The sequence below is a fragment of the Alosa pseudoharengus genome, unplaced genomic scaffold, assembly GCF_046254945.1.
Source record: "Alosa pseudoharengus isolate Yale_2024_CS ecotype anadromous, Long Island Sound unplaced genomic scaffold, YU_APseudo_1.1 YU_APseudo_1.1_scf_2, whole genome shotgun sequence".
In the NCBI taxonomy this organism is placed as follows: Eukaryota; Metazoa; Chordata; class Actinopteri; order Clupeiformes; family Clupeidae; genus Alosa; species Alosa pseudoharengus.
This window is the reverse complement of record NW_027468663.1, coordinates 37,273,773-37,291,211: the sequence shown is the minus strand read 5'-3', so window position 1 is coordinate 37,291,211 and position 17,439 is coordinate 37,273,773. Positions and strand designations below refer to the sequence as shown.

The 17,439-nt window shown below is 42.4% G+C and overlaps 2 protein-coding genes across 2 annotated transcripts in view; both read right to left on the bottom strand.

The window, feature by feature from the left end:
- Window positions 1–344: 344 nt before the first annotated feature.
- LOC143134477 (high affinity immunoglobulin epsilon receptor subunit gamma-like) lies at window positions 345–9,188 on the bottom strand. The gene is made up of 5 exons (XM_076294887.1): window positions 9,014–9,188; window positions 6,374–6,465; window positions 5,743–5,772; window positions 4,071–4,103; window positions 345–2,993 (listed from the first exon to the last, which is right to left on the bottom strand). The coding sequence occupies exons 1-5, from the start codon at window positions 9,066–9,068 to the stop codon at window positions 2,937–2,939; spliced, it is 267 nt and encodes an 88-aa protein (XP_076151002.1). The 5' UTR covers window positions 9,069–9,188; the 3' UTR covers window positions 345–2,936.
- Window positions 9,189–9,691: 503 nt separating this feature from the next.
- Window positions 9,692–17,439, bottom strand: part of LOC143134476 (vang-like protein 2) — a 12,250-nt gene continuing 4,502 nt past the window's right edge. Inside the window, exons 5-8 of the mRNA XM_076294886.1 lie at window positions 16,688–16,824; window positions 15,047–15,182; window positions 13,522–13,756; window positions 9,692–11,713 (exon numbers count right to left, since the gene is read on the bottom strand). Coding sequence (XP_076151001.1) covers window positions 11,447–11,713; window positions 13,522–13,756; window positions 15,047–15,182; window positions 16,688–16,824 — 775 coding nt within the window. The 3' untranslated portion in view covers window positions 9,692–11,446. The remainder of the gene's footprint in view (window positions 11,714–13,521; window positions 13,757–15,046; window positions 15,183–16,687; window positions 16,825–17,439) is intronic.

Sequence of the window (17,439 nt, the reverse complement as noted above, 5' to 3'; positions counted from 1 at the left end):
GACGGAGAACTTTAATCCTTGTGTGTGTGTTTATGCGTGTATGTGTGTGTGTTTGTGTTTATGTGTCTGCATGTATCTTTATGTGTGTCTTTGTTTGTGTTCATGAGTGCGTGTGTGTGTGCATGTGCAGTGTACAGGCACTAAATGTACACATATATTCTTTTATTGTATGGTCCCCCATGAACCCCGGTTTTTCAGTGTCCCGGGAATCGTTGACACAAAATTACTGGAAAAAAAAATCCCCCCCCCCCCCCCCCCCCGGTAAAGCTGATTACATAGAGGTATCAACATCATCTTTTGGTAAATTATCTTAATCTTACAATGAACGAAGAAAAATGCAACCGTGAAGGGAAGAAATTTTATTTTGAGGGGAAAAAATAATGTTTCAAAAAGAAATAATAAAAAATGCATGGTCCTCTAATATTGACACCCCAAATATTGGTACTGAGACTTTGCCTGTGGTCAGATTAGATGAAAATGGAGGTTTTATGGCAGAAAACACTCAAGGTGGGCCTGGCTTGCACATAGTGACTATAGGCTAGTAGGGTCTGTGATGTTGTGAGGCTATTTTTAATTCACAGGCCCTGGAAACCTCATTAGTGTGCATGGTATCATAAATTCTGAGAAATGTAATACCTAATACATTTTAAATTAAAATCTGTCTGTCTCTGCCAAGACACTAAAAGTGGGTCATGACTGGATTATCCAGCAAATCAATGAAGCACAACATATGTCCAGATCAACAACAAAATGATTTACTGAACACAAAAAAAAGCTTCTGCCATGGCCATCTCAGTCCCCCAATCTGAACTCCATAGACAACCAGTGGGGTGAGCCAAAGAGGAGAGCAGATTACAGTCTGGGGAGATCGAGGGTTGGTCTCAAATCCATCACTTTGTGTTCTACAATGTTATAGGATGTCATAGGTGAAGATAAATACTGTTTTATTGGCAGTATTAAATACAGTATTAAGTAAGTAAGTAAGTATTAAATACAGGGGTGCCAATATTAGTGGCACATGTTTTTTTGTAAAAAAAGATTCAGGTTTTGTTTCTCAGAATAAATGTGTTTTCCCCCGTGTTGTTTCCATGGTGAGGGCAAGATAGAAGGCCAAGCGCTGGCTCTCTCCTCTCCACTCAGAGATGCCTCACCCCTCCCCAGAGTGCTAGGCTACTGGTATTTGGTAATCTGGGAAATGCCATAGTGGGCCATCACAGTGTGTGTGTGTGTGTGTGTGTGTGTGTGTGTGGTTGAGGGCTGTCTATTTAAAAATCCTCTGTTGTAGCCCAACCAATGTTGGAGCAGTCCACTTGATTAGGGGTTAATCAGCCCAAATAGGTTACTTATACTGTAAGACAGGTGTAGGAAGTGCTACCATCATCCCCTCCCCCTTCCCTTTCAAGTGGATCTAACCCAGTCCAGCCACACAATGTCAGAGGCCACTAGGTCTTACTCCTCTGGAGAAGAGAAATACTACCAAAGCAGTGAGGCACACGTACATGTCTTAAACAGACAGCTGCTTGTTGCTGGCAATGTGTTATTGGATGTGCAAACACCCAGATGAAGGGCAATCAGTAATCTGTTCTAGAAAAAAACATAGCAGAGGTGACGGACAGAACAAGGATCAAGCAAGCAATCAGTACATATCTGACAGAGATGGTTGTAAAAGCTTAGATGGGAAGTCTCTTACATAGCTCACACACACACACACACACACACACACACACACACACACACACACACACAAAAAAGGAGAAAGCGGTGTAGTGCCCTCTTGAGGCCAATGCAGTTGCTGTCGTGAATGCTGAGAAATGCAGAGAAAGGGAAACCAAGAAACAAGTTTCCGCATATGACTGCGAAGATCCCACGGCAGGATAGGAAATGACCACTGACTAGGCTCAAGATAACCTGTTTATTGGATATACATAGCAACTCCTCACCCACACACAGCAGGCTGAACATGTCAGCTCAAACCTCTCATAGTTTCCATTTTCACCATGTATAACTAAACAGGCCACAGGCATAGAAAATAGTCAATAAGCTTAAATAATGTACAAAAATGCAACAACAGCGTCGTGGGGGGAGCAGTGAGGGGTTAGGTGCCGTGCTCAAGGGCACTTCAGCCGTGCCTACTGGTCGGGGTTAGAACCGACAACCCTCCGGTTACAAGTCCGAAGCGCTAACCAGTAGGCCACAGGTGTGTGTGTGTGTGTGTGTGTGTGTGTGTGTGTGTGTGTGTGTGTGTGTGTGTGTGTGTGTGTGTGTGTGTGTGTGTGTGTGTGTGTGTGTGTGTGTGTGTGTGTGTGTGTGTGTGTGTGTGTGTGTGTGTGTGTGTGTGTGTGTGTGTGTGTGTGTGTGTGTGTGTGTGTGTGTGTGTGTGTGTGTGTGTGTGTGTGTGTGTGTGTGTGTGTGTGTGTGTGTGTGTGTGTGTGTGTGTGTGTGTGTGTGTGTCTGTGTGTGTGTGTGTGTTCGTGTCATTTCTGCTATTTTTAAGGAAGTCCTTGTGACACTTATGTACACTTATGATCACCCACATCAGCTTCCTGATCTTTAGCGGTCTAAATTATTACTGATTTTAATAATTGCTAATCTCTTTAATTTTCAATGATTGGCCTTAATATTGTACACCATCCACAGGGTGTAAATACACACACAATAATAAACCCATATATTAAACATGTAAATGAGAAAATCAAAGACAGAGTAAATAGAAGTTGACTGGGAGGAGAGGGAGTGTGATAAAACAGGATTCACCAGGACAGTGGCAGCCATTTCATGAGTTCCTCCAGGTTCAGTCCCAGCCTAAACCTGGTCTGGGTGGGGTAACTCTGAACCTGGTCTGGGTGGGGTGACTCTAAACCTGATCTGGGTGGCAGAGCTGTAGACCTGGCCTTCATGGATCTGCTCTCTGGTCCTGGTCAATCCAGTTTACGCCTTCACATCTTCTTCACCTGGATTGTCTCATAGGTGTCCTGGGCATGCGGGGTCAAACCCTAGAAGAGAGAGGGATAGAGAGAGATAGAGGGGTGAGAGAAATTATTGTTTTTAAAAAAATATATACTGTAGACACTACTTTGTACCTACTCACTCTGAATGTATGGTCAATGTAACTCAAACACATTGTCAACTTTCTACTATCTGTGTAAACATTTTATATATTTATTAATGTTTGTTTCTCTGTTTCAATCACCACCAAATAAAATATATTTGTATTTCTTGGGGGGAGAGAAGAAGGACATAATAGATTGAAGAGAGAATTAAAGAGGCCAAGAAATAGAGTATTAACAGTATAACAGTTAAATGACTAGTTTTAACATCTAATCAGTAGCCATAACCACAGTTATAGATGTGAACAATTGTTTTTTTACTTCTTATAATTTCAAGTAAACATAAACAAAATCCAATTTTGAAGTAGCAATTCTAAATGAAGATGCAATTAATTTCTCATTGGTCAGAAAGCTAATCAGTAATGTAATTCTGATATGAGTAATTTAATGTTGTCTCAATTCTGACAAGACAAAATTATATTACTGATATGTTGACTTGGATTTTAAGTAAAAATTAATTTTCCGAAATCTGATATATATGTGATATTTATAACGAATTCCTTGAAGTCACAATCAATTTTCAGATAGCAAAAAGTGAATTTCCACTTGTCAAAATAGATATGGAGATTATTAAGGCACATATCCAAATACAATGTAAATTAGAGGAAATTAAATTGTAACATGTCAAAATTGTTTAAAGATATGTTAAATTAACATTTTGACATATTCAAACCAGGGCTTCATACCATTTCCACTACGTTTTTGAAAATCAAAATTGTAGATATCTGTAATTGTTATTCTTACTAATGAAAATAAATTACTGATATCAATATTAAAATTAAAAATATCTCTTAATCTAATTTTGCATAGACAGATGATTTGTACATGTAAAAATGTGTTTTGTAAGAAAGAATTGCTACAAGTCAGCCCTACTGATTAAATGTTAAAGGAATACTACACAGCAGCTGTCCTGTCCTGCCTAAAAGTGTGACCCTGGACTGGTGAGGAATCCACCTGTCTCACCTGATAGATGCCCTCGCCTGCTCCAGCCTGGACCTGGAGTAACAGAGAGAAGATATGGAGGTCACTCAAGATACAGAGAACGTTTCTTTTTTCATTGTCAACTTGGAAGCCATGAAAGGTTTGGGAGCCACTGTGGCCACAACAAACCCATGCAAGTTCCTAAAAAGGACTGGTAACTGACTTTGGATAAAGTATGTGATAAATGAACTTGATATCGTAACACCCCCAATTATCACCACTTTTGTTCGGAAATTCTAAAACAACGATGTTTTTTAACACTTCAAAATAACATTTGCTAAATGAACCTTACATTTTTCAGTAGCCATAGTGTAGATTTGAACCAAATCTGGCTTGGTTCTTAACGGGAGCATTTACTGTCTGAAATATCAGATTTTGTTTACTACGCTAGGAGTTATAGTGCTGGCCTGATGGGTCGCCTATTTACGCCGTTTCAACGGCACATGAACGGTTAGACCGAGGGTTCTCATCAGGAAATTAAAATTCCACTGGAGCTCCAAGTGGCTGTATACACGCAGCCTTACAACACTGTTTACAGCTCTTCGAGTCACAGTAAAATGTAATTTTTGGTACATAGCTAATTTAGATACACCTATGGTGTGGATGCTTGCGTTTCTTTAGGAATCCGCCGTCTTGGTTTGTATAGAAATGGATATTAAGTGACACATACACGCAAGACGGCGGAAATACGGGACCGACGGTAATAGGGGGAGTTCCAATAATATAATATCACTTTAAATATGTAAATGTTAGGTTGGCTGAGGAAGCCATTCAAGGCCAATGAAGGGGAGAGAAACCACAGGGGTGTATGCTGAAAAGGGGAAGAACATGGCCGCCCTGCAGTACTCTTCCATCTGTGTTATTTCTAACCATTTCTAAACAGACAACCACAAAAAACATCTTCCTCTTTCTGCTTCTGCAGAAGCTCAGCCTTCACCTCTCACCGTAAGACATATATACATAACACACACACACACACACACACACACACACACACACACACACACAACCATTTGGTGTGCACTTAGTTGTGCAACTAGAGAATCCTCAGCTTTTATACCTACCTACCTACCAACCAAGTCAGCATGAACTCCTGTCAAAAGCATTACAGTTGTGTTGGTCTTTTCCCTCAGATCAGATCAAGCTACTATTGCTCATGTTTATTAGCCCAAATATTAAGCAGAGCCCTAAATTTGTGCCATGACCAGCTTCTCAATTTTGCATGACCTGCGTCTTACATAAACTTGTTGAATCTACAATGAAGATAAATAAATTTGGGAGTGACTTCTAAAACGTTGAAGACTAAAAGTCGACGCTGTCCTGCTCCTAGCTGTCACCGCAACACCAGACAGCTACTAATGTTTTGTAAAGAGGGGAAGCCTGTCTGCAGATGAGTGTGTGTATTTCTGGTGCCTGTATAGTAGCGTATAGCGGAGATTAGCTACTTTGTGTATGTGTGTGGGCATACAGTGCTCTGTGTGTGTAGCCTACTCGTTAATGTGCATGTACACATTATATAATACATATAATGAGTATGAAAATGTATACTTTCAGAAGTTAGACATACTGTTTTAAAAGGAAGTGTTTGGGGCCAACAAACCTATATATATTCTCAAACAGCAAACACACACACACACACACTGTGGTTACATACCCCTGATTTTCCACTTGGTGCTGGGGACATCTGTGTGCAGAAGAAAGTGTGTGTTTAAGAAGACATTCATTCACATTGGTCATAACAAAGCTGTCACATCACCAATTGTGCAATTATAGTGATTCCGAGGATGGTGAATATCTATAAATGCACACTAACACATACAGTATATTCATACTCATACACATATTTTATACATGATACATACAGGTTAGACCACAAACAGAACATACATCATGCATATACACATATGCATGATGCACACATATGCATGCAGCTTACATAAACTACACACATGCATACACACACACACACACTCTCCCATGCATACATAAACATACATACACACACACACACACACACACACATACACACACATGCAACCATGCAAAAACACACACACACACGCACATACTCCCATGCATACATAAACATACATACACACACACACACACACACACACATACACACACATGCAACCATGCAAAAACACACACACACACGCACATACTCCCATGCATACATATATACACACACACATACACATACACATGCAACCATGCAAAAACACACACACACACACGCACACACACACACACACACACACACACACAGACACACACACACATACCCTGAGTCGACAGTAGAGGACCGTCAGCACAATCCCATAGAGGACCAGGATCGCATCCAGAATGTAACACAGTTTACCATCATCCATGTTGGCTGAGAAAACAGAAAGAGAGAAAATATTAAAAACACACATCACAACATGCTACAAATTACATACAAATGGCTAGTCTCTCTGTGTCTGTTCATTGATTACAGTTTGGTATTTAACACTATACTAGCTTCCACTAGATTTCTTGCCAAGCTCAGAAATCTGGGGTTAGGCTCCTCTCTTTGCTTCTGGGTCCTGAGCTTTTTGAAGTTTGACACTCCACATCCAGCACATGGAGTCCATTGCTACACTCCCTATTCCTGGAGTGCACTGCTCCACTCCCTGCTTCGTAAGCGCACTGCACTGCTCTACTCCCTGCGTCCTTAGTGCACTGCACTGCTCTACTCCCTGCGTCCTAAGTGCACTGCACTGCTCTACTCCCTGCGTCCTAAGTGCACTGCTCTACTCCCTGCGTCCTAAGTGCACTGCACTGCTCTACTCCCTGCGTCCTAAGTGCACTGCACTGCTCTACTCCCTGCGTCCTAAGTGCACTGCTCTACTCCCTGCGTCCTAAGTGCACTGCTCTACTCCCTGCGTCCTAAGTGCACTGCACTGCTCTACTCCCTGCGTCCTAAGTGCACTGTTCTACTCCCTGCGTCCTAAGTGCACTGCTCTACTCCCTGCGTCCTAAGTGCAGTGCACTGCTCTACTCCCTGCGTCCTAAGTACACTGCTCTGTCCAGAGTCCACCGCTCTACCCCCTTTACACCCATGAGTGCAGCCACAGCTCCAACATTATTGTGCCATTTGCGAATGACTTGAAGGTAGTAGGCCTGATCACATACATTTCTTGATTGTTGAATTCTCAAAAGTGTACAAAAACATGCATTACACTCCATGGACAGAACACAGCCTCTCTCACACACTCACAGTCACTCTCTCTGCAGCCGTCTCTCCCCCTCTCACACCCTCCTTTTTCTCTCTCTGTCTCTCTCTCTCTCTCACACACACACACAGAGTCAACCACATTGTGCAATGCACACCCCATGATCAGGATCAAACTCTTCAACCACACTATGGCTATATAAAACTGTGTTTATTGATAGAGAGCTAGCATGTTCTGAAATGGCCCCTATAGTGCTCTCCTGGCCTCCCGCTCAGCAACCCCTATATCAGCCTAATTCAGTCTACACACCAGCTAAACTATATTACAGTTATCTTGTGTGTATCCCAGTGACTGTATAAAAATATATCATACAGTCAGATCAGGACACTGCATACTGATGTTAAAAATTAAGCTTGCTAGTTCGCTATCAATAAACGCAATTTATTGTTGAAGATCATGATCATACAGATGCATACAGATACAGATCTTCTGTCTCTTTGTAAAAACAACTGCTGTTCATAAAATAAAAACAATAGATAATTTTTTTTTACATTGTAATGGGTGCCAATTACCTCCATTAAGTCAAGTCAAGGATTTTATGGCATATTCATAAGCACTAAATCAACAATTGAATAAATCATATAGTTTCCCAATGACATGCATGTGTGAATGTAATGCTTTTACAATGTTTTTATTTTATGAACAGGAAACAGCAGTTGCTTTTACAAAGAGATAGAATATCTGTATCTGTAGCCTATATATATATATGCATCGCCATATGTAATACTGTATTGCATTTGTAAAAATACAATTCTAATCGAAAAATCTGTCATGTAGGACATACAAATAGAAAAACTTCCCACATACATATATATTGCTTTTAAAATAGCTAATCAGAACAGTTAACATTTTTAGATACCTTTTCAACGGTAAATGCATCAAATATTCTTTAAACCCTAACACAACACACTAATGTATAGAGCATTCATTAAACACTAACAAAACACACTAATGTATAAAGCATTCATTAAACACTAACATAGTAACATAAAGCATATTTATAAAACGCTCACACACTGACTCACAGAGGAAAAACAATTATAACCCCAAAGATCAGGTGTCTTTTTCAACAGGAACCAAATATCTGAAGTGCAATTTTAACAGGAACTAGATGGCGATGGGAGTGAAACTGATGAACTTCTACATATCTCTTTACAAATATATTTTCTCTTAAAAAAGGGAGTGAACTTTCAAGAGAAACCATTTGTTGGCCATGTTTAAAGAGAAACTAGGGATGTGTTGAAATATGCATGTCTTTGCACATACATTTATTTCTGAAAAAAAAAAAAAAAAAACTCTTGTCTCGTCTCACACATACAAACAAACACACACACACACACACACGCAGACACACACACACACACACACACCCAGACACACACACACTAACATGCAGACACACAGACAATCCACACAGTTTGGCATAATTAATAACAAACTTAATGGAAAACTAAACTATAATGGACCTAAAAAAAAGCCTTAAACTGAGTACTCTAAGTAACATGAAAAAGAAATGACAACATCTTCCTGAAAAATCTCAAGACACTGAGCAGAAAAACTGTTTCTCACACCCCTTCCCTCCTCTCTCTCTCTCTCTGTATAAAGAAAGAGAAAACTCTTACCTTCCCACATCTCTCGCTCTCTCTCAGTGAAGGAGAAAAGTCTTACCAGTAACCCCATGGAGGTAGAGGGATAAGACCCAGATTACTTCTGACACCTTCATCTTGCTCTCGGCCGAAGGAGAGACACAGTATGGTCAGCTGAAAGTACAGAGGACTGTGACACCAGGGTATGGATTGCGTGAGAACAACAGTGTGTGTATTTGTGTATGTGCGTGAAAAAAGTCATCTGCTTTCAGGAAGCTGTGGTCTGCATTAGGCTGCCCTTTCAGTTAGACTTTAACACACCCCTCCTCACGTCACTGCCACCACAGCACACACACGAGCAGACAGACACAAACAGATACTCACACAAACAAGCACACATAGACACACACACACAGAAGAGTTTAGATACACAGGTAAAATAGAAGCACCCATATATACCCTTCCCGACCCCCCCCCCCCACACACACACACACACACATAGGCAAGCAGAAACCAGACCATATGCACGACACAAAAGCTTTCATGTACACAAACACACACATTTACACACTCGCCATAACAAAACTGTCATCTTGTACTGTCATCATAATCTAATACACTAATAGAAGCTCTCTCTCTCACACACACACAGTGGTGATAGTGAAGGTAAGTAATGGAAACATAAATTGGGTCATAGGGTCCCTGTGTGTGTGTGTGTTTGTTGTGAAGGAAAAAAGGAGGACAGAGAAATGACACCGGATGAAAAAACATTTTTTTTATTTCAATTTAAATTGCAACTTTAAAGATTCTGTACAAAAGTAATACAATAAAAAAATGACACAAATATCACCATGTAAGCCGGCATATAAAAGGTGTTTACAAAAAATAATAGTTTAACTGTTTTCATAAAACACATACTCAATAACAGAAGCTTAATGGCCTGAGTTAGTTTCATTTGGGGTTTGATTTCCTGAAGGAGGACACACACACAAACACACACACACACACACACACACACAGAGGAAGAGAGAGAGATACAGAGAATGTGAATGAAGACATCAGATTTCTTCTAATAATAAAAAATATAGGTTTAGAGGTACATTGTGTGTTTGTTAACATGCAACATTTGTCTTCTCCTCCTCCAACACACACACACACACAGTCCTAGCGAAGCAGGTCCTGGTTCAGGCTCAGCCTGCTCCCCAGCGGCTGCTTAGAGCGAGCGGTGCCCTCAGATCAGTTTTAAAGTCTGTGTGAGCAGGAGTCGGGACCGCGGGGGCGAGAGATTGGGGAAGTTGAAGCTGGACAGGATGTGACATCACTGCGCAGAAGGCCATTGGTCAGATGTGAGTTCAGTGCCGAGTGGGAGGATGACGAATGCTTCCTTCAGACAGACTCTTTCTTTCTCTCTCCCCTAACCCTCTATCCCCTCATCTCTCTCCTCCTCTCTTTTCACTCCTCTCTGTTCTTTTCTTCCATTTCAACCTCATCCCTAGCCTACTTTTACCAGACTCATTCACTTTGGGAAGAGAGTCTGGGTACTCTCCACTGGGAAATGTTTCCAACCCTAGCATCAAAATGGGCGTAGACTTTTTGTTAACTTTGAAATCATCAATCATATTAATCAGGGATTTCTTAGGGTTACATCTTACTTCATCTAACCTTTACAAACTAAACCGCATCGCTGTCAGGAAACAATGTATTTATGATGCTCTATAAATGTACACATTCATCTGACTGCAATTTTGTTATGTTTGCGGGCATTGCTATTACCGTTTACAACAGCCGCAGTCGAGTTTCCAATCTAATGTCATCCCCTCACGTCGCTGATTGGCCCACCAGGCTGGCAGCTGAGGAAACGTGAACGCACTGGGAGGAGGCAGACTAGTGTCTCAGTGAGATGAACATGAGTGGAGATACTAGGAGGGCGGGGCCAGGCTACCTCATCCCTCTCCTTGGGCCCTTGTTGAAATGAGGGGCAAAGTGCAAAGTCTCATGCACAGGATCTTGGTCATGGATGCAAATAGATTTTGAATCGTTATCAAATTAGCATTAGTTAGATCCAAGACCATCCGCTCTGTGAACCTGAATGAATCGCTTAGCGAAACGCGTTGTTCGCTCCAAATAAAAAACCTATGTTAATAGTGATCAGTGTGCGGTGACTTTGATCTTTCACTTTTGGATTAGCTTTTAGACTTTACACTTTGCCCACCATTTAAATGGAGGTCTTTCATCATTTCCTCTTTCCTTTTGTTTTGTTTTCCTCCTCCTCCCTTTCTCTTCTCCTCTGAAGCCCACAATGTTCTCTCTTCCTCTTCCGCCACCCTCCTCACTCTTTCTTTTATCCCCTCTCTCTCCTTCTTCTCCCTCTCATTTGATCTAACTCCTCCTTTCTCCTCCTCTTTGAGGATGTAACACATCAGGATCTGATTGTTTTGTAGTTATTTAAATATCTGAATATTGGTTTCATATTAGAGTGTTAAACTTCTTTCTCCTTCTCCTCGTCCTCTGTCTCTCACACAGAGGTCTCGGACTGGACTCTCAGAATGAAGCGGTGGCTTTTCGGGCTTACAAACTCCTCCCCCAGCTGAAGGAAAGGAAGGGGTGTTGCCGTGACAACCAGGGAAAACTGTGGACGGTGCAAAGAGAAGACCACACCACCGTAGAGGGAGGAGGTGACGGACAGCTCGCTCTGAAGTGTCCATTCGCACTCCTGCCTCCTGCTGGACACAGCTTGGTACTGCAGCGTTGGGCCTGGGCTCAGGTAGCGCTCCAGAAAGGCCTGAGAGAGAGACAGAGAGAAACAGAGAGAGAGAGAGAGAGAGGCAAGGTGGACAAAGGGGAAGCAAGCAAGAGAAGGAGAGATGTCACACTGTCCACACAACTTTCTTACAAGGCTAAAACACAATAACACTAAAATGGCATATGGCAGGGGTGGCAAACCTGCAGCTCACGAGCCGCATGCAGCTCTTTACCTCCTCTTGTGCAGCTCGCTGCTGCTCAAATATGTTCTCACTTTTCCTTGGACTTTTTTCCTTGGAGAGTTTATTTATTTTTGAAATATATTTCTGATAAATGCATTTCATTATTTGACAGTACTGTCAACAGTTAGGCTACCAATGATTAGACTAAAATAATTTTACAGTCATGTGATGGATAGGAATCTGACCACAAAAGAAACATAAGCGGACACATTTGTTTCGTTAGCCAGATACTGTTGCAATCAGGAAAATGTAGCCTGAAGCTAAATGCAAATCGAGGAACACAGTACAGTCAAAAGGAGGATTTGTCATTTTGTAGCATAACGTGTCTGTAACCAAAATACCACCACAAAAAAAAGGAATGCTATTTAAAAGTCAGTCAGAGAAGCAGAATCGTTTTCTTTTTGTTCATTTTCTTTTAAAAATGAACGGAACATGGTCGCATTGGTATCATATCAGTTGTTATATTGGAGCATCGCTCATGCTAATAAGTCATTCAGTGAGGGGGGATTTGTGATGTGTATCAGATATTTTTGTTGCTTGCTACTCATTCTTGAAAATGATAATTTGTAGCATCTGCCAAGTGAAATGAAAAAGAGAAGAGGTATTTAAACGGTAACCCTATGTCTCATTAGGCGTAGGCCTATAAGTCTCTGTTGCTGTTGTAATGTGGGCTCTTGTGTTGTGTGGCTCTTTTGAGTGGTGTGTTTTTTTTGGCTCTTCATGATGGACTGGTTAGCCACACCTGGCATATGGTGATCAACAAGCATTACACCAGCACATTCAAAGAATGTTGTCAAAATGTTGCGTCCCCATTGCCCTTTAAGAATCAATCCTCTCTGGACCATCACCATAGCAACCCCCACCCCAACACCAAATACAAAAAAAGAGAGGGAGAGAGGGGTGGACACAGGGGTGGACAGAAAGAGGAACCCAATAACAAGGATAGAGAGGTGAGGATAGAGAGAAAAGAAAGTGAGAGAGGGAATGGAGAGTAAGGAGATGGAGGGGGAGAAAGAGAGAGAAAAAGACAATATAAGGAGGGATAGTAAAAACCGAAAGAGATAACATTCAGAATGAGGAGGAAGAGTGGCAGTTAAGAGACAGAGAAAGAGAGAGAGAAAGGAAGAAAGAGCAAGAGAACAAAGCTCAGTTTCAGGCTTTAATGTGTTTACAATACAGAAAGTTACACCACAGACACATCTGAGAAAGACTATATCTGTGTGTGTGTTTGTGTGCCTCAGTCCAGCCACATGAGAGTGGTTGTGTGTACCAATAAAGGTGCGTGGGTGTGTGAGTGCACAAGTTCCGTTTACAGGCTCATCTGTGCAATGCATGTATGTGTGTCTGTGTTTGTGTGTGTGTGTGTGTGTGTGTGTGTGTGTGTGTGTGTGTGTGTGTGTGTGTGTGTGTGTATATGTGTGTGTGTGTGTGTGTGTGTGTGTGTCTGGGCTCACCGGCGGGCTAATGCTGTTTGTGACAAAACTGCTTGTGTTTGTGTCTGTGTGTGTATGTAGGTATGTGTGTGTGTGTGTGCGCATGTGCGCACATGGGTGAGGCACAACTGTCGGTGTGCATGTGTGTGTGTGTGTGTGCCCTCTAATCTCACCTGTGGGCTGAGGTTGTGCGTGAGACAGAACTGCAGGTGTGTGAGGATGGCCTCCATGCTGTGGCAGTGCTGCTGCCTAGTGGTGCGGAGGTACTTCTGCAGCGCTCGGGCCATGGGGGCAAATATGGCTTGTGCCGCCTCACGCGGGTCCAGCGCCCCCTGCTGACGCTTCTGGGCCTCGCCCTCCTCCGCCCGCCTCACCTGTGAGAACGCCTGCTCTACCGCCACCACCAGCCTGGGAGGACACACAACATATATATATATCTTGATCTAACATATACACTTACTAAAAATAGTGCTGGGATTAATTTCACTGATATTACTGCTGCTACTACTACCACTACACACACACAGTGGTTGCACTGATCACACCAGACACTTCCTGCACTTTCTTCCTGGCGTTCTTGGTATTTTCTCTCTCTCTCTCTCTCTCTCTCTCACTCCATGGTTGTGTGACTCTCTGTTCGTTCGTGAAATCTCTTATTTCGTCACTGTTCTGACCCCGTCCACCCACTTCTATCGGTGTCTTTAGGTCATTTTCCCCTTCCTAGTGATCAACAGTCAGGAAGGACTGCAGTGCACTGAGGAACTGACTGAAACGTTTGCATGGCACTTGCACTTTTGCCCTGGATGTCTATATAAAAAAATCATTCAAGACTTGGTCTAACTTTTTGACTCTCCGTGTGCGAGTCCTTCCTGACTGTTGTGAACTCTTACTGTACCTTGACTGCCGCACCAGAACACCCAATGGAGTAAAAAACCAGCGCAGCTCAAGCCTGTGTACCACTGACCCCTTCCTCTACTCCTCTCACCTGTTTCCCTCGGTCTCCTTCTTCCCATGGTGAATATTAACAAGCATTTCAAATCATATTTCAATCAGGACACTCAACTCAACTCAACTGTCAGCAAAGGTAAACATAGAAGGTACACACACGTCACACACACACACACACACTTGGTCTTGCATTTGCAGGCGCGCCGCTTGTAGTCAGCCTGTTTGTAGTAGAGCCTCCCTTAAAGCTGATTATTCATAAGGCAACTTTTTGAACAATGTTGTGATGTGCCAGAACAACCACACTCAGGAACCATGGCCAGCATCACTGCTCAAAACATACTGCTCACAACATACTGCTCAAAACATACTGCTCACAACATACTGCTCACAACATACTGCTCAAAACATACTGCTCACAACATACTGCTCAAAACATACTGCTCAAAACATACTGCTCACAACATACTGCTCAAAACATACTGCTCAAAACATACTGCTCAAAACATACTGCTCACAACATACTGCTCACAACATACTGCTCAAAACATACTGCTCAAAACATACTGCTCACAACATACTGATCAAAACAGCCTTGTGTGTCATCACCTTTAATCCTTCTTTCTTGCTCTTTCAATGAGGACACTCGTCTCTTTCAGTTAAGACTGTGACCCTACCCCATCCCCTAATCACACATACACACACACACACACACACACACACACACACACACACACACGCGCACATACACACCTGGCCTTGCGTTTGCGTACGCGGCGCTCGTAGTCAGCCTGTTCGTAGTAGAGCTCGCTGTGGCAGTTTCGTCTCCACTGGGCCGAGGCCATCAGTGCTGGAGGAGGATTCGTGCAGGTGCCCACACTGCTGTTCTCTGCCAACAGTCACCCATCAAGACGTCAGCCAGTCCATCAAACAACAACACATGTCTTATCAAACACACAACAAGTAAACAACACACACACAATGCAAACAACACATAAACAACACACACACACACACACAATGCAAACTCTTTCCTGTGTCAGACAGTAAATTCAGCAATTGATGCATAAAGGAATAAAGAATTGCAAGCCTGCAGAATCCTGTGTCCATGATGTGTGTGTGTGTGTTTGAGATAGAAAGAGAAGGCCCTTTCACACTGGCAAAATCGCCGCGATTTTATGTACCAGAATCGCGGAACGACTGTCCCTTTGACATAGACCGAGGCGGAACGGCGGGACAAAGTGTCTCGCCAAATTTACTACCAAGCCCCCTAGACATTTTGCCGAGTTTTTTTGTTCCGCCACCAGTGTGAATGGGTCAAGGCGGAAAGGGGAATCTGGGCGGGCATTTCAATGCTATGTCCAGCCCACCACAGGAGATTGCAAATAAATCTAACTGATCAAAAGCAGCAATCGCAGAGACAGCACATTATGTCAATCTATAAATTCACAAAGTCTCCAGTCATTCAATGCCTGCTAGAGTTGACTGTAGCTTGGAATGCAATCAGTTGCCATAATAGGCTATCAAAATCCAGCGATAAAACAAAGCATGAACTCATTAGCGTCTGTCTGCCCTATATGTATATCCTCTGATTGTAATGCTTATCTAGGCGATATTTGTAACATTTATTTTGTATTTGGCCTGTTATAAAATCATGTAGACTTATTGAACAATTGAAACACATTAGGAACCGCAAAGTTGGAGACATGCATAAAGACATTGCTGCAAATTTAAAACCGGATTACTCGTGAATGGCTAACTGTGCAGGGGAATGCTTTACACCTTTATGTTCGGTAAGGTCTACTGTTTATTCTGATATATGGTTTGTCATGTGTTGAGGGAAAGTTCGCGAAGTATTCCACCAAGATGAATGGGTAGGGAGACGGGCGCAAAAAATATGATTAAATTAAAGTTACTTTTCTCGCGAACCGTTTACCACAACAACTAACCACTAACATCGTTTAAAGGCTGAGAAAAAGCTCTTTTGTGTGATACATGTGATGTCTGTGATGAATAGGCTACTTCGCAAGTAGTTGAGCAAATTTGGGTGGGACAGAAACACCTTTACAGAGCAGCAGTTCTGGCCATATCGGCTCTGACTCACATGATGTACTGCTTTAAATGCATTATCGCTTTACTACCCAACACGCGAACAAGAAAGAAAAGAAAAAAGAAACCAATGTGCTTATGTCGCGATTTCCGATAGGCCCAGGCCTAGAGAAAAGACAGCTATGGTAACCTAACAATTAGGATTTGCTTTGCCTACACTGCTGTTTGGTTGTCCCAAACTTTGAGACGATCCATACTCGCATTAACTGAATCTTATCAACCCGAACTGCGATGTTGAGTGACAGGATGCAATGCCTAAGAGAGAGAGAGAGAGAGTGTCCTTACCTTCCTCCAGAGAGTAGAGCTTGAAACCGGTCATCTTGCGTGAGAGGATGGCTTTGGGCAGATTGGGCAGGTTGTGGTTGTGGATGGGGAAGTCTCTGTAGTAATGCTCCAGCACCCACACAGCAGCACTCTGAATACTGCACAACAACATAATCATTATCTTCATCATCATCATCATCATCATCATTATCACCAGTGCACAGCGACACTCTGAATACTGCACATCATCATCTTCTTCATCATCATCATCATCATTATCCCCACCACACAGCGGCACTCTGAATACTGTACAACATCATCTTCATTATCATAATCTTCTGCATCGTCATCTTCATCATCATCATCACTATCACCACCACGCAGCGGCACTCTGAATACTGCATCTCTGAAGACAATGGCCGATCTCTGATCTCTCTTTCTGATATCCTCTTTACACTGATACCTTCCCACTTTCATCACCATCAGCATCAGCATCAGCACCATGACTAACTTCACTAGCCTCCTCATCCTCCTTCTACTCATCTTCATCAGCAGATCCTCTTCATCATTCATCTTCTTCTCATCTCTGCTACCATCATCGTCCTCACTTTCAGTTCTGTCACGTTGGAACCTTAGAAGCTGAAAGCTTGTATTTGTCTAGTAAAAAAAGATGACCTCTCTGGCAGCTGATGCAGTTGCCCATCAGTTCTCCATATATCCAAGGTTATGTTGTTTACTAAAGTAAAAGTAGGCTACGGGCCAGGCCACTGCTG